This window comes from Glycine soja, chromosome 1, assembly GCF_004193775.1.
Source record: "Glycine soja cultivar W05 chromosome 1, ASM419377v2, whole genome shotgun sequence".
In the NCBI taxonomy this organism is placed as follows: Eukaryota; Viridiplantae; Streptophyta; class Magnoliopsida; order Fabales; family Fabaceae; genus Glycine; species Glycine soja.
Window position 1 is genome coordinate 54,113,165 of NC_041002.1, and position 23,599 is coordinate 54,136,763.

General features: G+C 34.8%; 1 protein-coding gene across 4 annotated transcripts; it reads right to left on the reverse strand.

Annotated features, from left to right (window-relative positions):
* Positions 1 to 490: 490 nt before the first annotated feature.
* Positions 491 to 20,459, reverse strand: LOC114423178 (lon protease homolog 2, peroxisomal-like). Of its 4 annotated transcripts, XR_003668807.1 has the most exons (18): positions 20,222 to 20,459; positions 19,726 to 19,841; positions 19,526 to 19,634; positions 19,035 to 19,204; positions 18,434 to 18,525; positions 17,946 to 18,125; positions 17,779 to 17,862; positions 11,710 to 11,837; positions 11,344 to 11,545; positions 11,049 to 11,255; positions 10,273 to 10,448; positions 9,563 to 9,776; positions 8,825 to 9,127; positions 8,222 to 8,416; positions 5,664 to 5,909; positions 4,544 to 4,645; positions 3,991 to 4,281; positions 491 to 1,389 (listed from the first exon to the last, which is right to left on the reverse strand). XR_003668807.1 is itself a non-coding variant. In XM_028389839.1 (17 exons), the coding sequence occupies exons 1-17, from the start codon at positions 20,326 to 20,328 to the stop codon at positions 4,198 to 4,200; spliced, it is 2,670 nt and encodes an 889-aa protein (XP_028245640.1). In that variant the 5' UTR covers positions 20,329 to 20,459; the 3' UTR covers positions 3,803 to 4,197. The 4 variants fall into 4 exon arrangements, 3 of the variants coding, with proteins under 3 accessions (XP_028245640.1, XP_028245628.1, XP_028245648.1); XM_028389839.1 differs by lacking the exon at positions 491 to 1,389 and having other exon boundaries at positions 3,803 to 4,281; positions 10,273 to 10,403; XM_028389827.1 differs by lacking the exon at positions 491 to 1,389 and having other exon boundaries at positions 3,803 to 4,281.
* Positions 20,460 to 23,599: the final 3,140 nt, after the last annotated feature.

The window sequence follows — 23,599 nt, forward strand, 5'->3', positions numbered from 1 at the left end:
ATTGCCACATCATCATGTGCGTTAATATCGGATGCCAAATTAATAGATGAGTAGAAAATATACATGTTGAAAATATGAAAGATCAAAATCAAACAATTAAAATTTGAGGGATTAAAATTGTCAAATCATTATTATGAGGATCAAGAGTTCAATTACACTTTTGTAAAACATGATTTGGATAAGGGAAATGCATTGGACACCCAGCTGAATTGCTGGTACACTCAATAAATAATGTGAAATGACAAAAATATCATTCACATTAATATTAAAAACCCTTCCCTTCTCTCTTGCTCTCCTTCTTTCCCGTGACTTTCGTACAACATCCCTACTCCTTTCTTTTTCTTCCGTTCTTCTCCCGCCATTGTTGCCTTTCTTTATCTAAAAAAATGTCTTAATTTCAATGTGTTGCAGTTTTATCATGTTGTTTATGGCTTCTCAAACACTGCATAGGTCTCAAAGGCTATTCTATAGTAGTCTCTTTAAAACCCAATGAGCAAACTCAACCTTGCATATGAAAGAAACAATCAAGTAAACAAACACAATTATTTTTATCCATTCAATCATAAACCCTAACAACAACAGAAATTTATAATTTTCATACATGTTAGTTGTGTTTCCTAAGTGCATCACCTTATTCGTCCAAACTTTAACAAATCTTTCTTTGTGGGGAATCAATCATGTTTGGTTGACATGATCAACAAACATTGACCATGGTGAGCAAACAATTTTAAACTTCTTCAGACACTCATTGAACTTTTGCTTAGAAGGACAATCCACCTAACTCCCTTAGGCTTCCATGACATAATCCCATGCATTTTTTTGACCAACCAGGGTTTTACACTTTGCATTGACATTCTTATCAATGTGAAACCGACACAACAAATTGGTAGCCTCAGGGAATACAATTTTCACTGCATTTATCAATACTAGATCTCTATCGATAATAATAACTCCAGAGAGTGCATCACATCTGAGAAAAAGACCTCGAAACCATTGTAAAGCCCAGACAACATTATTTAGATGTTCTCCCTCCAAATAGGCAAAAACAACAGAGAATGTCATCCCTGTTGGTGTCACATCAACAATATCAAGTAACGCCAGCCCATACCTGTTTGTTTTATAGGTACTATTTATAAAAAAATACCAAATTACCACTGATTTCGGACGCAACTTAAAGGGACACCCATATTTTCTACTGTTAATAATTGTTCTTACCAAATCTTTCTTCTTGACCCTATACTGACCACTCCTTTAATAACCAGTTAAAACAAATGAGGTCCTTCCTCTAATACCACTATTTTTGTCTGATCTCATAATCGCTGCTACAAAACCAATTTCATAAGCAACAGATCGAACCCAATACAGAACATCATCACGAGCAGCAAGCACCTACAATGCAATCCATACAAGTTGAGTCTTTAAGGGATATTCATTCACTTACTTTAATAACAATCAATCATATTAATACCTGAGAAAGTATTGAACGCATCAGAATAATCAACATGTTTTTCATTCACACCAGCTTCATTTTTATTTTGTTCATTCATATCAACTTCTTCAGACATTATACTATCATACATCCACTGATCTTTGTTTATCTAAACAAAACATTGAAAAATTTCAATGACAAACAAAAAACCCCTAACCGCACCACAATTATATTATCACATAATTTTTGAATTTTTTTACTGCATTTAATAATTTAATACATTAAATTAAAAAGGACAAAAAATAACAAATTTAGGTTAAAACAACTAAATTAAAGTAAAATTATAAATTATTTTAACATTAATATCACTTTCAAAATATACAAACTAGAAGTTTCAAATGAATATTGAAACTATATGTATTTAAAAGTTTTTTAATTAACAATTCTAATTATATTTAATAATAAAAAATTTATAAAAAATAAAATGGAACTTACAAATTGACAATCCGTATGATATTTATGGATTTTCAATCCGTAAGTAACATACGGATTGTGAATCCGTAAGTTTAACGCGAAAAAATCCAGATCAAACACCTTATTTCCGTCATTAATGGCCAAACTAACCACCGCTACAACTATCGTTTGCCAACGAACCACTGTGAACAATGCACCTCCACCAAAGAAGACATAACAATGAACAAGCAACTCTCACAGAACACCTCTCACGAGAACAAACGTGAATGAAAACAAATAAAGAGCTCGCATGAAGAAGGGAACGCAGAAGAAGAACTCATAAGGGAGGGGTATTATTGAAATTTAAAAAATTTACTGGGTCTACTAGCAATTTCGCTGGTGCCCAAAGCATTTCCGTTTGGGTAAAGGAAGTCTTGGACTAAAAAATGTGAAATTCGAAGTCCGAGTTTTAGCCTCCAAATGCCGAAACATCAATGCGGTCAAAAAACAATATAAGAATGAATAACTAATTTAGTCCTTGAAATTTTAAATGTCAACCAAGTTGATTTTTGAAATTAATAAAATGACAAAATAGTCCTTACAATTATAAATTATCAATAAAGTTAATCCATTATTGATATTATCTAACACTCTTAAAAAGGTTGAGTTAGTGCGTTAAGTGCATGAGTAACAACCAACTAGATACACATATGACTATCATGTCACATGAACAAAAATGTCTCTTGCCTTGATCTAGCGCTAACAGAGGAGGAACAATATTAGCCATTGAATGAATTGAACCATGACCATCTATGGTGCTTCTTTTGGTCCATGGCTCCTTTTCTTTCTATTGTGTGATTATGAGTGTCACCTCCGTCAAGACACCAATCTCAACATGATCACATTTCTTTTTAGAGTTTAATCTTGCATGTTTTATACAACTTGGCTTTAATGGTTACTATGGTGACATATCTTCAATGAATAGGTCGAAAGACTAATGCAAAGCTAATTGGTAGAGAAAAAAAATAAAGATGTAGGAAAGGAAAATATTATTCAACCAATGTTTCGACTATTTTCGTCCTTGTGATATGACAACTCATCCTTTCTAACAACGACACTATTAACAAAGAGATTGAATTTATTGTCAATTACAATTTTAAGGATCATTTTTCCATTTTATTAATTTTAGGAACCAATTTGATTTTCGTTACAATTTCATAGATAAATTGGTGATTAACTCTTAAAAATACACTTCTTCCCTTAAAAAAACTCCTAAAATACACAACTTAGAGAGTGAGTATCCCTTTTAATAAAACTTTAATGTTCGCATAATTCTTAAAATAAGACTTTTTTAACCAGCAAAAAATAGTAGTAAGTTGCATGCGTCGATGACACATGGCACACATGTAGAACTCGTTACTGTCAATAGTAACTTCACTTTGATGAGAGTTCATTCAGATGTTGTCATGTGTAACAATGCATTAATTTTTGTTTGGTTGGGAGAATACCACATCGACTCATGGTTTATGTTAAAAAAAAAAAGAATCAAAACAACCTCATGCTGGTAATATATTTCAGAACAACCATATTTTAGTATTTAATTTCTAAAAGTCTCCTGTTTGGTCATTGAGTTGTTGAAACATAAATCCAAAAACACTATAAGACCTCTTTGTAAATTTTGTAAATGTTGGTTCAACCCAACTCGAACTAAATAATATAATAAAAAATGAATCACACTGAAAACTTGTTTGTAGACTCTAATCAATGGAACCTACTAGTCCACTTTAGCTTTCTAATAATTTCTTATTTATTTTATAAATGAAAGATTGTCCATGTTGTAAACTCCTCCATCTAAACACTTTTGAGACACCGACAAGGGATAACCAGGCCAAGTAACAGGCAGGAAGTCGATAAAAGAGAGAGTGCTGAAGTGCTTCCTTGCTCGGAGAAAATAATGGTTTATTCACAATAATAAAATTATAGTAACATGACAAAAGATTAACAAAATACAGGGAGCCAAGGATTGGGTGCTGAAGGGGAGAGTGAAAAACATCATGTACTGAACTTGGATAAGTACAGCTGCTCGAAAGCAAAAAAAAAATACTTACAAAAGATTATGGAGAGTGGAGTCTCAAGAATATATGCAGATGCCAGCTCCTTTCCAAAACTGTCGGTTTCTAGAGTTGTGCTCAATCACAAGAAGTTGAAGAGATAAGTACTCACTCACCAACAATGTTGCAATAGCATAGATCAGGATTTAAATGAATACATAAGCCACCGGGGATTGCCACATAACGTGCAAGTCAAGGATGCTATTACAACTTTGAGTGTTGTCTCCAAGGGCACCCACCGTCAAAAGCTTGCTCTAGCACGTCTTCCATACGTTTTGCAAGCAGTATCTGTTAAGGAAAAATAAAAAAGGAAACAGTTATCTTGTGTTTCATTTCAGTGATAAGGACCTGATTTTAAGCACTACAAGAATGTGGAACACAAAAATATGCAGATATAAAGTCCATGGGGTGTCTTTGAAAATGTACTTACTATAAAAATAATGATAGAACTTTCAGGCCAAATATATGTTTACCATGGTACAAACTAGGCTCGGCTCACAACTACTAAAAAATTGAGCAAACATGATGGAATACAAGGAAACAGAATTACCTCCAAATCGGCCAGTACTGATGATGGTACTTCAACCAAGTCCTTCAGGTTCCTTTCAGGCAGGATGACTCTCTTAATACCACATCGATGTGCTGCTAATATCTGTGAAGATAGATAAAAATCAGATTATGCCACATTTTTATAGCCTTAAACTTTTTTTTGGTCTCTGGGGATTGTTTGTTCAGATATGATCAATGCTTTTAAGTCAGCAAAATTACTACTTAGTAGCACCCTCTTCCATGTTCCGTGCAACTTCATGGTCTGCTAGCAGAACCCTCTTCCAAGGACCCAATTGCAAATGATTTATAAGTTCTAAGGCTATTATGCTGTTATAAAGACCTATTTGTTTTTTGATAACTACTGTAATTAGGACATTTGGCTCCTTGATGGGATTTCGATGTATCCCAACAGACTTCGGTCATTTGGGCCAGATATGAAACTAATCCTCAGTCCAAGACTTTTACACTTAAAGCTCATCATCCCCACAAGTCCTCCCCACAAGCTCAACTTACTAAATGGGTATAAAGAGCCATCTAAAAATTCCTAAATAATTCAGGACTTACTAATTAATTTAACCTATTTAATAACCTTTAGATAGATTTATGCTAGCTTAATCCATTTAAATAAGGAGAAGCTCTACTGATGATTTGGTACTTGGTAGTCTTAGAATGTGGGTTTAGACCTAACTCAAGCCCAAAAGTTAGCTCATAAGTTGAGGGTTGCTCCTCACTTGTGTACTCTATCTTGGCCTTATCTCTAACTAATTTGGGACTTAGATTTTTTCTAATACACCCCCTTATGCCCAACACTTTTGAGCTTTGTACATGGATAACATGGTGGGTGACCCTTTGAATGGATCTAGGATAGGCTCTAATATCATCATAGAATGTGGGTTTGGGCCTAACTCAACCCCAAAAGCTAGTTCTTAGGGTGAGGGTTGTCCCTCACTTATATACTCTATCTTGACCTTATCTCTAACTAATGTGAGACTTGGATTTTTTCCAATAGATAGCTGTACTGATAAATGTAGAATAAATTACACATTCACAACTACCCTTGTGACATTATCATTGACATCTCTTTGAAAGTCTACACCGGTCACGAAACATAAGAAACTTACCTTATCCTTGATACCGCCAACAGGTAGTACAAGACCCCTCAATGTCATCTCCCCAGTCATAGCTGTATCCGATCTCACTCTTCTCTGACTGAAAAGTGATACCAATGCTGTTACCAAAGTCACACCAGCCGAAGGCCCATCTTTGGGTACAGCACCTGCAGGAAAATGTATATGTATATCACGGCCCTCCAACAGATTAATGCCTTCTGCAGCAGCTAGCCTAAGTTCAGTTGCTCTTGCCCTTACCTATCAATCAATCAGTTATAGTCAATGAAATGAGTCTTTAATTGATACAAGCAGCAACTTCCATGCATATATAACAGTGAGATGACAAGTTTTGAATGCTCGCAATTGACCTATAACTGTAGCACCTGTGTCATGTAGACTGGAATTGAAATGACTGAATTTAGTATACAAATTACTTTTTGATACCTACACCACCTTGCTGTTCTTAAAAGGAAAAAAAGGTGCCTAATGAAACAATACTTATATTCAAATGACAGCCCTTAGAAGATTTAAAGAACAAGATGCCATGTAGTTTTAAAATATAATCTTTTACTCCTTACTCAAGTAATCCAATAAAAATAATGTATAGAAGCTATGACCTTTCCAAACAAGGAGCATCCAAAATAATTTGATTTGGGCAGGTAATATTTATTTGACTTGCATTTGGAGCAAAACTTGAGTCTTTGGTGAATCTTGGATTTGTTGTTAGATAGTGGATCAGATTTTCTTTATCAAGTTTACAGATTTCACCACGATAAGGAGAGTAAGGTTCTATAACAGCCTGAACGCTATTCTTTTTAGTATTTGGTTATAGCAAAATGCTTGGTTTTTAAGGGAACATTTCTGTTCTAAGATTAAGGCGTGTTTATATGACATGAAAGTTAAAGTTTTGAAAGCCATACGTGGTGTTTAGCACATGCTGAGATTCTAGAGTTTTAGGTGTAGAGAAAGGAGAGAAGACTAGAAACTTTGAAATTGATATTAACATGGTACGATATGGTGTGTTGTATCATGTATATGTTACAGAATACAGAAGACATAAAGCACTAACCTTCATATATATTAATACTAGATTACAGACCTAATCAAATAAGAAAACAAATCATAATATCATAAGGAAATACGAAAACCAATGCTAGGAGATGGATAATAAGGACATATGAAAACTAATCCTAAGAGATAATTTAACATGTAATCAAGATATTATTCGATATTTTTCATTCATTCTAAACTGCACATTTTGTCTTCTAAGGATTTTCCTTGGTAGACATAAGAGAGGTTGGAGAATGATTATGAAGTTTGTATTGTGTTCCATACAAGGAGGATGTCTTATCCTTATTTTCCATGTACTCCTTTCCTTTTAGAAAACTTTATATATTACAAATTTACAATGCTTCAGCAATGGAAGTGTCAATAGAATTGATAGGCAGATTATTTGGCATTATTTGTGCAGATTTGTTGGTCCTTTAAACTAGCATATCTTGCATGATTGTATAGCTGTAACTGTGTAATTATATCCTTAATTAGTTAGTCCAGATGTAGGTTATCATATATAGTTTTTTAGCAAACTTTAAGGCTAGAAATCAGATTGTATCATATTATTTAAATGAGAATTCTCCAGAGGAGAAGACACAGTTTTCATCCCAATTTCTCTGAGTTTAACATGGTATCAGTCTAGGTTTTGATCCCAACCTAGTTTTTTTTCTTTGCTGCGCTCCCAGTCTCCGAGTTCCTAGTTCTAGCCTTTTGCGCGGTACTGTTCACGTTGATCTTGGTTTTGTTCTTGATTTCTCCAGTTTCTTGTTTTTTTTTCCTCCTGTGATTTTTTCTCAGCATCATGTCTACTGAAAAATATGATGTCCTCTTTGTTCGTCTTAATGAAAAGAACTACTCCACATGAGCATTCCAGTTCCAGATCTTTGTCAAAGGCAAGGAGCTTTGGGGTCATGTTGATGGAACTGATTCTGCTCTTGACAAAACTACGCACAAGGAGGCACATGCCAAATGGGAGGTCAAAGATACATAGGTCATGACTTGGATCATAGGCTCTGATGAGTCTAATATCGTCCTCAATCTCAGACCCTTCACCACGGCAGCAAAGATGTGAGACTACCTGAAGAAAATTTATAACCAAAACAGAACTGCTCGTAGGTTCCAGCTTGAACATGAAATTGCCATTTTTCAACAGGATAGTCTCTTAATTTCTGATTTTTATTCTCATTTCATGAATCTTTGGGCTGAATATATTGACATTGTCTATAAAGATTTGTCAACTGAAGGACAAATTGCAGTCCAAAACATTCATGACACCACAAAACGAGATCAATTTCTTATGAAATTGAGATTTCATTTTGAGGCCATTCGAACCAACCTAATGAATAGAGCTGCTGTCCCCTCCTTGGATGAATGATGACAAACAAATGTGTGGAAGACAAAAAAAAAAATCAACAAAAAGGAAAGCAGGATAACGGCAAACAAGCACTTAGGCAAAAAGTTCAATCAATGAATCAAGATAAAAGAGGGCTAAAACTCAATTAGATGTGGTTGGTTACCCATGTTAGTGCTATCTGAGCTGATTCTTTGATTACATCACCCAGTTGTCCAGTAAGATGCAATTCACCCTTCCCTACCATTGCTGTAGCCTCCACAAATTGAACTTCTCCTCCAAAAGTAGTCCAAACAAGCCCAACAGATGCCCCAGGGGTAGCAACACGATCCTCAGCTTCTCTTCCATCAAATTTTGGAGGCTGCAGTTAACAAACAAATTAGGCATTCCTCCCCTTTAACCATATTATCAAATCAAATTTCCAGTGAATATTTGTTTATATAAGATCTCTTTCAAGATGAATTATGCACAAGGTGCTCATTCATTTATATATCTGAGCTATACTGGGAGTGCATTTTAACATAGCCCTAACTGCATTCATAGGTGCAAAGTGATTATATACCTAAACATAGAGGCTTTGTGCACAGAAAACACAATTTCCTGAGGTACGATACAGAATTATATGGCAAGCTATGAAGGCATTAAATTTCAGTTACTGATGGACAGGCAACAATTTTCATATAATTTAATCCATCATTTTTTCTTTTCTTGGGGGGGTGTCAGTATTTGAAACTTCAACTGCAAACACACAAATTTGCACAGCAATTACCCCAAGCACTTTTTCAAGCATAGCTTCATCAACAACCAATGGAGAGGTGATCCTGAATGTGTTTGAAATGTCACGATTGTTGACACCCATAGGTATCACTTCCATTTCAACTTCAGCACCATCAGAAAGTCTGTTTTCCAGAAGTGGGGTGGAAAGTCCCTCTACCCCTTTGTTTAGTGGAACTACTTGTTCTTGCTCTGCTACTCTCACTGCAGCAGCACGAGCAAGGGCAGCTAGATTCCTTTCCAAATTGCGCACACCAGCTTCCCTAGTATATCTCTGAATAACCAGTTGCACCATCCCCTACATCAAAGTAGATTCTAATTAGGATCCAATAGCACAAAATTTCTTTCTAAAATTACAATCAGTATAGAGTAGTTTATTATGAGTAGAAGAGCAGGCAACCCAAGGGATCACTAAGGAGGGATTTCTAATGCTAAATTAACAAAGTTTTAACGGAAGTGGAGAACATATAAAACATCAATTATAATATCATGCAGAATGGGAAAAGAGAGTTGCCAGAATGGATAGCTAATGCCTAGAATTTCTGGACCTATACACATACTTCTAGGTAAAATTAATAATACGGTATGTGTTTCCGGCATTCCTTTCATTGAAAGATGGGTAACAGAATATTATTTGTCTGTTTGGTTTAATATAAACAAGATGGCATCCAAACTATTTGCACTTTCACAGAATGAGAACAAACTTTTCACTGCTTAAGAAAAAATTCAGTACCTCTGGAATCTGAAGAAACTCAGAACTCAACCCATGCTGCTCCAAAACTCTTGGAATCAAATGTTGCATCGCTATTTTGAGCTTTTCCTCAGCAGTATATCCAGGAAGCTCAATGACCTCCATCCTGTCAAGGAGAGGTGGAGGAATAGGTTGTGCTCTATTTGCTGTAGCCACAAAAATTACCTTGGATAGATCAAATGGAACATTCAAATAACTAGCCAACTTAAGGAACAACTTTTGATTATTTATTTATTTATTGCAATAGAAGAAAAAAAAAAGAATCAACAAAAATGAACTAGTTTTGGTGAAATGATGGATATATCAGGATATACAGAATATTAACATAGTTTCCTTATAAAAACTGTTTACTGATATTAACATTCATTTTGCCTTGAAAACAATCTAATGAAGTTCAGTTTCCTGTCCAAATGGGCAATGACATGCAAAATCTACAGTCTACACACATATATTGCTAGCAAGATATAGATCAACATTTATTTACACTATAAGAGAATGCGACTGACATTTAGAATGAAAGCCTGTCAGTAAAAATGAAAAATAACTGGAGTCACAGATCAGAAAATAGATACTGATTCCTCGTTACTTCGTTTCCAAATGTAAAGAATAAAACACAGAAACAATGTTTTGTTTTGATATAATATGAAAAATTATTAAGATAAGGGAAACTCATCATAGATAGTATAGGATACTGATCATTGAATGCTTTGTTTTGTTCCGGATCAAGAACCTCTAGCAATGCAGAAGCTGGATCTCCACGAACATCGGACCCTGTCTTGTCAATTTCATCAATCAACATGACAGGATTGCAAACAGCTACTCTCTTTAGTTCAAATACAAAAGCAACTATCAGTCTAAATCTCAGACCCTAAAGAAAAGCAAAGCAACCAACAAGTATTATGAGTTTTTATTTGTTAGGTCCAATCTTATAGCATGACCTTGCAAACTTCAAAGCATGCGTGCCATGTGTAAAATTTGCAAGTTTCTTAAAAATTGGGGGTAAAATGCGCCAAATTAATTTGTTGGGGGTAAAATTTGTCAAAAATTAAAAAGTTGGGGGTAAAAAGTGCAATTAAGCCAAAAGAAAAACAGAGTATACTTGCTCTTTAAAATACTTACAACTGCAAATATATTAATGTAATGAAATAACTTCACTTTCATGTAAGCACACGTAATTAGTAAATTACAAAGTAATATATATTAAAAATTTAGAATCTAGAATTTGCATTGTAACCCAATCAACACTCTCCTTTTTAATGTACTGCACAAACATTCCAAATCTAGAGTTTGTCTCCTTGCTTCCTAATAATTCAGTCATCTCTAGTCTATTTCACTAGGAGAATAAAAGATGGAAAGAAAGATAACAAGAAAATGCTGGCAGTCCATGTATCATAAAACCTACAACCATTTGCAAATTTTATAAGAAACAGATAATGTTAGTGTTCAATGTCTAAGTTGGATTCTAAACCTTCAGTCCATCTATAAGCCTCCCAGGCATGCTTCCAATGTATGTTCTCCTATGCCCTCTAATATCAGCCTCATCCTTGACTCCACCAAGGGATATGCGCACAAATTTTCTGCCCAAAGCAGCAGCAATAGAGGATGCCAGTGATGTCTTTCCAACACCTGGTGGTCCAACAAAGCACAATACTGGACCCCTTGCATCTGGCTTAAGCTGCAATTCATACACTTATATCAGATACACTTTAAGAAGCAGACTACTATATATTTACTGGGAGGCATAGTAACAGGGTGTTGAAAACCTTGCGAACAGCCAGGTATTCAATTATCCGTTGCTTGACCTTCACTAAACCATAGTGATCAGTGTCCAGGCGCTCCTGTGCAGCCCTTAAGTCCAGTTCAAGCTCTTTGCTAGCCTTCTGCCATGGCAAATCAGCAAGAAGATCCAGGTAAGCCCGTGAACTGTTATACCCTGGTTGCTGAGGCTGCATTTTTTTGAGTCTCCTAAGAGAATTACCGTAAAATCAACTGATTGTCTCCACTAAGTTGTAAAGTAATTTGTATTTATGATAATATCCCAATTTCATCCTTATTGAAATTTATGGCAAGAAATTCCCTCGGAAAGATCAGGCATTGCCATGTACAATTATGTTTCCAACAAAAAGTACCTTAATTCTTTGTGAGCATGCTTCCAGATATTCTGTGGCATTCCTGCCTTTTGCATCTTTCTTTCCAGGGCAGCCAGGTCATCCTCGTCATCATCATTATCACCAAGTTCCTCTTTTATAGCTCTCATCTAACATATTTTACACAGAAACGAATACAAAAACAGTCCTATTAGATAAAAAAGCCCATACAAGACAAAACATATAAACAGAAATAAAATGATCCTCTGCAGCTGAACTGGCCAAAGAGTCCAAAAGTTATTCAATTCTTGGCATAATATTAATATTGAACCATTTACGTGCTGCTTCCATACACAAAATTAAAGACACTCTTTAGTCTGTATTTTTCCACTCTTAAAAGGCCAACAAAGTTTTGATGGTGCTTGTAAATCCTTAGACCATTAAACTTCAGCAGACAAAGCAATAATCATTTGCAACAAAGACACACTGATTATGTCAAACAAACTTACATCCAAACTTCCAAACAATGAGATAGGTAGAGGAATTATGATTTTTCACAAGACACTGTTTCTCATAGCTAGGCAACAGCCTGTATCACCTAATTTTTTTAACATAAAACTCTATGTCAAAATCGTGTTACTTAGTGTGTATTTTAGGAAAGTTGATATTTTATCCCTGATTGTATTTTTATTTTCTATCACAGCTGTATATGGCTATTAATACTAGGATTATGTATTTAGAATAAATCCCATAATTATAGGGATTTGTCTCCCTAGAATTAGTTTCCATATTTTCTAAAATAGCCAGCAGACTCATGTACATATAGGTTCAATGACCTTATAATTCAGATATGAGAAAATAAAATATTATTCCTTCTAAATTTAAGATGGTATCAGAGCCTATCCATGGATCCCTATAGTTGTCATGCTCTAGGCAGGTAGCCTTGATGAGCATGAGGGGAGGTGTGGTGATAGGACATGTTGAAGTCCCACATTGAATAAAAATAGTGCCGAGATAAACTATATAAGTAGGGAGTAATTCTCACCTTACAAGCCGGTTTTGTAGGGTTGAGCTAAACTCATGAAAAATCCACTTTCTGACATGGTATCAGAGCTCCTGATCCTTAGGAGCCTCTGACTGTGCCTAAAACCCTAAGTCGCAGCCCTCATTGCTGCGCAACCTTGAAACCTATTGCAGCCTTCATTGCTGCCTTCATTACTCATTGCAGCCTTGATCTCACCCATGGCTGAAATTGTGAATCCTGTTCGGGGACAAATTCCAGATTGCTGGAGAATTACAGAATATTCATTCTACTTATCGGTTAACTGGAAAGAATTATCTTAGATGGTCTCAACTCATTAGGACCATATTGAAGGGAAAAGGAAAGGGCAGTCACCTGACTGATAATGCCCCTGATGAAAAGGATGCCAAGTTCAAATCATGGGATGAAGAAGACTCCATGAGCATGGCATGGCTGTGGAATTCAATGGTCCCAGAAATCAGTGATAAATGTATGTTCCTTGAATCAGCAAAGGAAATTTGGGAGGCAGTAGAACAAACCTATTCTAAGGCCAAGGATGTTGCACAAATATATGATGTAAAAGTGAAAACCTTGGGTGCCAAACAGGGAAACAAATCAGTCACAGAATATGCCAATCAACTCAAATCCCTATGGATGGAATTGGATCACTATCGAGTCATCAAAGCAAGGTGTTCAGAAGATTCAACAATCCTTAAGGAGTACATTGAACAAGATAGAGTTTATGATTTTTTGGTAGGCCTGAATTCTGAATATGACCAGGTCTGAATCCAAATTTTGGAAAAAGAGAAAGTCCCAGGACTTAATGAAGTGATAGCCATCATCCGGAGTGAAGAAAGCAGGCGAAAACTGATGCTGGAAACCCCAACTGCTAAAAGCTCAACAATGATAGTTGAAGGAGGAACAACCATGGTTGTTAACCAGAAGGAAAACGGATTTTCCAATATGGAGAAAAAATATGAGGAAGTCTAGTGTACCTACTGCAACAAGCCACGCCACACAAGGGAGAAGTGCTGAAAATTACATGGAAAACCCCCAAGTCGATAATGGGGGCAGAAAGGAGGTCCTAAAAAAGGGAAAGGACAAGGGCAAGCACACACTGCTAATGCTGGACATAGCGAAGAGGTTGTTCAGCTAAATCATGAAGAGATAGAAAGAGTAAGATCCTTCCTTAGTAAACTGGAGAAGCCCATAGGTACGTGCTCCTTAACATATTCTGGTAAGTTTTCATTTTCTTTTGGACTTAATGTTTCAGATACACCATTTACCCACTACTGGATATTAGATTCTGGAGCCACAGACCACATGACCCCTCTATCCAAATACTTTTCCACATATTCTCCATGTCCTAGCAACAAGAAAATTTCCACAGCAGATGGAACCCTTATAACTACAACAGGACAAGGAGAGGTCCAAATAAATCCATCCATAACATTAAAAAATGTCCTTCATGTCCCTAAGTTGTCCACCAATTTAATTTCTATACAAAAAATCACAAAAGATCTCTCATGTAATGTTGTTTTTTATAGCAATTCTTGTATATTACAAGACAAGAACTCGGGGAGGATGATTGGACATGCTAGAGAATGGAATGACTAGTACTACATAAAGGATCCTAACATGCCTACCAAGAGCCACTCTCTCATCTCTGAATCCACCATGACCAGCAAAGAGAAAATTCAACTATACCATTGCCGGATGGGACATCCTTCATTTCAAGTTGTAAAAGCGATATTTCCTTCCTTGTTTAAGAATTTAAATGTGGGGATTCTGCATTGTGAGGTGTGTGAGCTTGCTAAACACAAGCGTGTATCTTTTCCCATTAGTAATAAGATGAGTTCTTTCTCTTTTTCTCTTGTTCATACTGATGTATAGGGTCCTGCTAATGTCTTTAATATCTTAGGTGCTAAATGATTTTTAACCTTCATAGATGATTGTACTCGGATGACTTGGGTTTTCTTATTAAAACAAAAATCTGAAGTTAGCTCTATTTTTATTCAGTTTGTCTCTAATTTAAAACCAATTTGGAGTCAACATTAAGAGAATTAGGTTTGACAATGCCAGGGACTACTTTAATCTTGTGCTAAACTCTTTTTGTCAAAAGGAAGGGATAATCCATGAGTCTTCATGTGTTAACACACCCCAACAGAATGGGATTGCAGAAAGGAAAAATGGGCACCACTTATTAAACCAAACCAGAGCCTTGGTTTTTCAAAATCATGTCCCTAAAAAATTTTGGGGGGAAGCCCTCCTTACTGCCACCTACCTAATCAATAGGTTACCCTAAAAAATCTTAGAATCAAAAAGTCCCATGCAAGTCCTATTCTCATTCTACCCACACTTGGATCCTACAAATAAACTCCAACCTAGAATATTTGGGTGTGTATCCTTTGTACATGTTCATAGTAATGAAAAGGGAGAACTAGATCCTAGGGCTGTCAAGTGTGTATTCTTAGGGTACTCAACCACACAAAAGGGATACAAATGCTTTCACCCTCCATCAAGAAGATTTTATGTGTCAAGGGATGTCACTTTCAACGAACAAGAAAGCTACTTCAAACAACCTCATCTTCAGGGGGAGAATGTAATAGAGGAAGATGAGCCTCTAATGCTTCCGAATATGACATTTGGACCTGAAATTGGGACAACTAGCGCTGCTGTACCTGAAACTGAAAGAAGTCCAGATTCAGCAGAGCAATCCCCAGATTCAACAGCAAGATCTATACCTCAACCTGAGACTAATGGTGGGAAATTTGGGAAAAATCTGGTATATTCAAGGAGAGAAAAGGTCATTCGAGATTCTATCCATGTCCAAGAATTTGATCCACCATCATTACATGAGGTAACATCTTCTAATCCTATAAATAATTCTAATGAGTTTGTTTCTGAAATTTCAGAAGTACAGGTGACCCAAAACCTTGACCTTCCCATTGCCCTTAGAAAAGGAACTAGAACATGCACACAACAACCACTTTACTCTATATCAAGTTTCCTATCCTTTAAAAAATTCTCTCCTACCCATAAAACCTTTCTCACAAACCTAAACACTACACCCACACCTTCCTCTGTATCTGAAGCATTATCTGACAGGAAATGGAAACAAGCCATGGATGTGGAAATGGAGGCGTTAAACAAGAACAAGACTTTGCCAACTGGAAAAAAACCAGTTGGGTGCAAATGGGTATACACCATAAAGTATCGAGCTGATGGGACCATTGAACGTTACAAGGCAAGGTTAGTGACCAAAGGATTCACTCAGACATATGGAGTGGATTACTTGGAAACATTTGCCCCAGTTACTAAGATGAACACGGTCAGAGTAATATTGTCATTAGCAGCAAACCATGATTGGGACATGCAGCAGTTTGATGTGAAGAATGCATTCCTACATGGAGATCTTGAAGAAGAAATATACATGGAGTTACCCCCTGGTTATGATGGACAGGTTGCTACTGGAACTGTTTGCAAACTAAAAAAGGCTTTGTATGGGCTGAAACAATCCCCATGGTTTGGAAGATTCACCAAAGTTATGACAAGTTTGGGCTACAAATAGAGCCAAGGTGATCACACTTTATTTATCAAACATTCAATTTCAGGGGAAGTAATAATATTATTGGCGTATGTAGATGATATTATAGTAACTGGGGATGACAAAATGGAGCAGCAAGAGTTAAGTCAATGCCTTGCCACAAAATTTGAGATTAAGACATTAGGGAGACTTAAATATTTTTTGGGAATTGAAGTGGCCCATTCTAAGAAAGGAATCTTCATATCTCAACAAAAATACATCACTGACTTGCTTAAAGCAACAGGTAAAACAGCTTGCAGACCAGCAAGTACTCCAGTTGATCCAAACATAAAGTTAGGAAGTGCAGAGGAGGATATTGCCGTGGACAAGGAAATGTATCAGAGACTTGTGGGCAGACTTATTTACTTATCCCATACTAGGTCAGACATTGCTTTTGCTGTAAGCTTAGTCAGTCAGTTTATGCACCAACCAAAGGAAGCACATTTACAAGCTGCCCTTAGAATTGTTCAATATTTAAAAGGGACTCCAAGAAAAGGGATTTTGTTCAAACGAAACAAGAGTGTAAGTCTTGAAGCATATACGGATGCAGATTATGTTGGGTCGGTTGTGGATAGGAGATCAACTACTGGATACTGCACTTTCCTTGGTGGAAACTTGGTGACTTGGAAGAGCAAAAAACAAAGTGTAGTAGCTAGATCAAGTGCTGAAGCAGAATTTTGAGCAATGGCCCAAGGAATATGTGAACTTCTATGGCTGAAGATTATATTGGAAGACTTAAAGATAAGGTGGGATGAACCTATGAGGTTATATTGTGACAATAAATCTGTAATTAGTATAGCCCACAATCCAGTGCAACATGATAGAACCAAACATATTGAGGTGGATAGACATTTTATCAAAGAAAAGCTAGACAATGGCTTGATTTGCACTCCATATATGTCCACTCAAAATCAACTTGTAGATATACTCACCAACAGACTGAAGTGCGTCAACTTTGAAAGAATTATATCCAAGTTGGGAATGAAGAACATTTATTCACCAGCTTGAGGGGAAGTGTCAAAATCGTGTTACTTAGTGTGTATTTTAGAAAAGTTTATATTTTATCCCTGATTGTATTTTTATTCTCTATCACAGCTGTATATGGCTATTAATACTAGGATTATGTATTTAGAATAAATCCCATAATTATAGGGATTTGTCTCCCGAGAATTAGTTTCCATATTTCCTAAAATAGCCAGTAGACTCATGTACATATAGGTCCAATGACCTCATAATTCAGATATGAGAAAATAAAATATTATTCCTTCTAAATTTAAGACTCTACATATGGATAGGAACTCCAAAAATATTAAAGGAGTCAACGCTTGATCTAAGCTAAGGGGATTGCTCAGGAATTTTCCATTTGAAATCACTGTCATAAAAAACTTTTGGCTTGGAACATGTAATTTAATTTTAGTAAGGTATAAATATTTATCAATATCTCCCTACACTCTTGCATTCACATTCCAAGTATACATCAAAAGGATGGTGCAAGAAAGCTAACCTGCTGTCGAAGAAGAAATTCTTTTTGAGATTTTGACAATTGTCCTTCAACCTTTTGTGTAATTTTCTCAGCTACAAGTATTGACTACATCCATGGGCAAAACTGGAATCAGAGATTAATAATAGGAAACCAAACTCATCTGAAGCATCATTAACACTATTACTTACCTGTAAGTGCCTATCAACCAATTCTGTTGCTTTTGAAAGCCTCACTTTAGGGTCAACTGAATCCAACATTGATAGCTGCTCTTCAAAACTTATCTCAAAGCTAGCAACAAATATATCAGCCAACTTGTGAACTGGAACAGTCTCCAAAAGAACTTTCGTCCTTCCACCAGTTTTTTGTTTCTATATAAAAGAATAAAATATAAGCTACTAATGCTCATACAACGTTGAAATTGTTACTTGCCCATGATATCATAAATAATTATAATATATAACTAAAACATAATAGTTCATACCAACAAACAAATTAGATTATGGACAGGCTATGAAGACATAGGTTCATAGGCAACATTTCATATATTTAAGAAATACTCTATCCAATCGTGGGATCAAATGATATTCTTCAACCATCTATATCAACATGCTAGGGGAGTTTAATGATCAATGTTCAAACAATATTTCCATCTCTGTTATTATGTTAGTTGAATTACCTGCTCCAGAACAGAAATAAGCTCCATGGCAGTTGCTTTAAATTGGCGAGATAATGTTATGAAATCTGGGTCTTGTTCCACCTGTTCCATCTCTAGTTGAGAAAGATGGAAGCAACTCAGCATCTTCAAAGATAAGAACTAAGCATCTATAATGATAGTATCAAGCAAACTGCTCTAAATCTATTATTATTGTTATTGTTATTATTATTCTTATTGTTGTTGTTGTTATTACTATTATTATTATTATTATTATTGTTATTATTATTATTATTATTATCATTTTATGATGACAAAATGTAACAATGTTTATTAAAATGAAAACAAGGAGATTGAAAGAATAAAACTACTTCAAGAACTTGTAAAATCACATGCCCTTACCTCCCATTGTTTATTAAAATAAGTAGTGAGAAGGTGACCCTTAGTCTTAGGTGGAACATATTACTAAATGTATTCATTGTTTAATTATAGTTGAGATAATGATTATCATTATTATAATTGGTTGACAAAAATACCAGAATGAAGTTTAAAAGTATAACATCCATAACAAAATTAAACATTTCCTATACAGAAACTCATTTTAAGGAAAATATGATTGATTTACCAGTCTTAGTCATCTCCAGGGATGATATCCTTGCAGTATGGTATGTTCCTCTCGTGCTTAGTTCCTGGACACTAAATCTGCACAGACCTTCAAGAACAACAATATATGTGACTCTCCCACTAGGTTTCTCCACTCCCCTTGATAAGTGTAGTGCTCGAGCAGCTACCCCCCTGGAAATGAATTCTATTAAAATCCACCTCCATTTGATGATTTTTTTTTTCCTTTCTAAAAAACCACAAGATAATTTTTACTCCATAGCATTAGAAAATTGAGAGGTGTGGTATAAAATGTTTAAGGTAGAAATATGAAAGAGGAACCATCAATTTAGCAGAAAAGAGACAAAAAAATAAATCAAAACCCTTTAGAAGAAAATCTTTTGGTGATACAACTTTATGCAGATAGTCTGATGAATTGTTAGAATGTATACATATCATGTAATTTGATCTTTAGATTCTTAAAGTGACACAAAAGGATGTTCCCTCGAGCTATACCTGTTATGCCAATGAACAACATCATGCTGATTTTTCACATCAAGCTTTTGAGAATCTGATGAACCACCTTGAACTTTTGAGTTTTGGTCTAGAGAATCGGTACCTTTGCCTACAAGGGAGAGGAACATAAAAATAAATATTAGAAACACTTTCTTATTATTATTTTTTTTTTTTAAAAAGACTACTGATAAGTTTATTACCGTGAGATATAACTGGACCCGCGGGCTGAATTTCAGCAGCAGCATCACGTACTGGTAAGATGCCAATCAACCCCTTCTCTTCTCGCTGCCAAAGTTCTTGTTCCACCAACTTTACACTGCATTCATTCATTAAGGAAACAGCCACATGCATGTGTTTTTCAACTTTAAAGACAATACAATCCCTTAATCAAAAGTTTAACTAAGCAACTACAAGATATTAATTAATTGCAGAAACATGCAGCGCTTCAGTTCTGTTTCTTCAAATCAAGTAACGATTTTAATAAGAGACCGGAGACGCAAGGGGCATTATTCCACAATCAAGTTCACAAGTTTCGTAAATTTATTAGTGCTACTAGGAGAAATAACTGTTTATTAACTAATAATAACTACCAAATTACAGGAAACAAACTCTATTATACAAAATGGAACATATATAATAAGAATTGAGATATGGAAAAGTGAAATTGAAAGGATAGGCAATATATATAATATTGACCTGATGGGGGAAGTGCAGCGAATTCGGATGATGGCGCCAGGCAAAAGGACTTTGTTCCTGAAAGGAAGGATTGCTAACCGATTCGGAAGCTCAAACGATTCCGCCATGTTGCTGTTGGATTCTCGATATGAGAGAGAGAGAGAGAGAATTGAATAAGGTTTGGTTTGGTGTGAGAGGCTTCTCAACTCAACTCAACTCAACTCAGCAATCTGGCAGTGGCATCACAATGATGTCTTAGTGTGTTGTATGGATGTAATATTATTATTATTATTATTATTGTGTTTTGTGTTGACGTGGAAATTTATGTCTATCCAATCCAATGAAACGCATAACAACGCCCAACTCCTATTCCTATGGCTATAATCTAAACGGATCGACCTATTTTGGATATTAAGTTGGCACTTGTTAGCTGTTGTGGTCCTGCACCTAACTCACCGTCCGGTATCACATCCTCACTGTTAGCTAGCCAGCTGCTTATTCACAACGAGTTGCTTCCCTTATAACTCAACAGTTATTATCCTCAATTTTGGCGCCATAGCAACCAGCCAGCCACCATAGCCGTGTTAAATGTTTACGTGAATATTCGTATGTGTTTATCTTTCTTTTTTGGAGAGATCATTTTCTTCAAAATTTTGTATGGAAAAATAGGGTATGCGAGTTATATATATAACAACAATATCAGTCAATATTATTTTGAATATGGTAATTGCGTGTGCAAAAATTTGTGAATAAAATAAATAGTTAGGGTAACTTAACTTATTTTAAAGGTAATTTAAGATTTAATTACTCATTTAGTCTCTATCATTTTTAAATATTTTTTTTAGTCTTTATAGTTAATAAGTGAATTTTTTAGTCCTTAATTTTACATTTTAATCTTCAAAAGATTTTTGTATTAAAATTTTTTAACTAATGAAGTTGAAAAAAATTAACAATAAAGACCTTTTGGTGGGAATTAGAATATAAATTTTAAGACTAATAAATTTATTTATTAAAATTAAAAAATTTACTTATTAAATATATAAATTAAAAAAGATAAGTTTAAAAACTATAAAGGTAAATGAATAATTAAACCGTAATTTAATATCTCTCATTATTTCATATTGGACTGAAAGCTTAATCTTCCTAACAAGGCATCTGAGATTGAAAATGAAGCATCAGTCCACTCGTTAAGTGTTGATTGAATCAACGCCATTATCTAGGGAAAAAAATTATAATAATACACTTGACAAAAAAGATGATACCTCAGTTCAGAATGAAGTGATAGTGTCTTACTTTATAATAGATTAGTATTTCCCATCTTAAGGCCCTGAGCCTCATGCTAGAAAATCTAGCTCTTTTTAAACTCTTATAAATACAACTAATGCTGATAATGTCAAGTACACGTTTATTATAGCTACTTTAAATAATGTTAATAAATTTTATTCTGTTACGAAAGTAGTTTTATTTGTACGAAATTTTATAAACTTAATAACAATAGAAAAAATACTAGAGATTTACAACAATCTAAGTACGCCGCTAAATTAAAAAATTAATTATAAATAACAACAAGGAAATCCTAGTTATTGAACAATAATTTTAATACTTTATGGAATTTATAAATATAAAGCATGTGAATACCATTTTTTTCAAAAAAAAAAAAGAAAGATATAACCATGCAAAATTAAAACCAAAAATGGAAAGATAGAAACAATCATGTTTTGTAATATTCACATAACACCACAAAGAAAATTGTAAATTATAAGATAATATAGAGCAATGTTGCATAAATATAATGTGAATAGACACAATTAATTAAAAAACTTAAGATAATATTAACATAACTTTAATTTAAATTAATTATTATTTTAATACTCCTTTGCACATTGAAGATATAAAAGAAATCTTACACATCTTTCTTTGTTATTTGATATGATGATTACGATCTTAACCATAAAAAAATAATTCAATACAATTACATGAAAATTCAACTGTCTGTTCATATAAAAAAATGATTTCTAATAATAAGCTTTAAAAATAAATTTCTATTTTAAAATGCAAAATGTCATGATTATCTTATATATTTTACTTTTTAAAAATTTAACAATACCTGTATAAAGACTAGTGAATGGAAAAGATAAGTACAAGAATAATTTTGTATTCTTAGATTTACCCAACTCTTAAGTAAAAATTAACTTTCGAATACCAATGTTTGAAAACCCAAAAAGAGATCGCTCATTAAACAACTTGATTTATATATCTAGTACAAAAATAATCCTAATTTACAATTTTAAGAATGAAATCGACCAAGAAAAGGCTATACACAATTTGTTATGCAGAGTTTTCGCTCAAGGACATAGTGCATCAATTCAGCCACGAAAATATAATGTTCGTATAGCATCATAAAATCGGCGAATCTTTAAAATAGACCCCTGTGGCCAGTCTTTGTTTACATTTGTCAACCATGCAATATTCTATCCCTCGCAATCAAGTATGTGGCTTTTGAAAAAGAAAATGCCAACGTATCTTCGCAAAATAGTCGAGACATGAGCAGCACACACACAAGGATAAGTAGATAAATTGTATATGAATGTTGGTAGTTTCCCAAGTGGTGCTTTTATACACTATATACCACAGAATCAGAGAGAATATATACATTATCCCAATCCGAGTCTCATCACCATTGGATGTTGGAAAGCAGTAATAATCACACGACGAACACAGCCTCTCATTATATTTATCGTCCAACTTACATTACTGTCTTCTTTTGGAGATGGCATACGACATGCTTTGGAGTGGTCCTCCACGAAATCAAAACGGAGGTTAACACTTTTCAGACTATGGTGATTGCAACTGACAGTGAGGGTCATCACGGACCCTCTTTGGCTTCCAGTCGGATTCTTCCTTGCTTTGTCTTAGAGTAACAAAATGCAAAGCATCACTCTGTACTGGATAGATATGACAGATCCATGGATATGAGTCAGGTGCCGACCAAACCATCAAATCTTCAAATTCTGTTTCCTCAACAAGTGACTCTGCAACACAGTAAACCAGATCAGGCTCTGGTTCCAAATAACCCGCAACAGCAACACATCCGGGAGATACAAATCCATCTGGCTTTCATAGATATTATCACTATGGTTTTCATTTGCGTTTATGTGGTATTTCATTATTATGTTCTTTAGCTAAATAGATTAAAAGTAAACTCTAAATCCTAAATCCTAAGATAAGTAAACCCTAAACACTACACCTCGGAAATCCTAAACCCTAAAAAGTAAATCTTACACCCTAAACACTAAAATAAGTAAACCCTAAAAAAATGCAGTCTTACATATTAACTCCATCATCCATTATTCACCTCCGTTTTTAATATATACTATCACACAATTTTATTATTTTTTC

What these genes read in the sequence shown, in the direction of transcription:
- LOC114423178 (XM_028389827.1), bottom strand. Translation starts at nt 20,328, where the DNA reads ATGGCGGAATCGTTTGAGCTTCCGAATCGGTTAGCAATCCTTCCTTTC. An exon ending in AGTTTCTTCAGATTCCAGAG is followed by an intron (nt 9,128 to 9,562) that starts GTACTGAATTTT and finishes ACTTTGATGTAG; the next exon opens with GGGATGGTGCAACTGGTTAT. An exon ending in CAGTACTGGCCGATTTGGAG is followed by an intron (nt 4,282 to 4,543) that starts GTAATTCTGTTT and finishes TTTCCTTAACAG; the next exon opens with ATACTGCTTGCAAAACGTAT.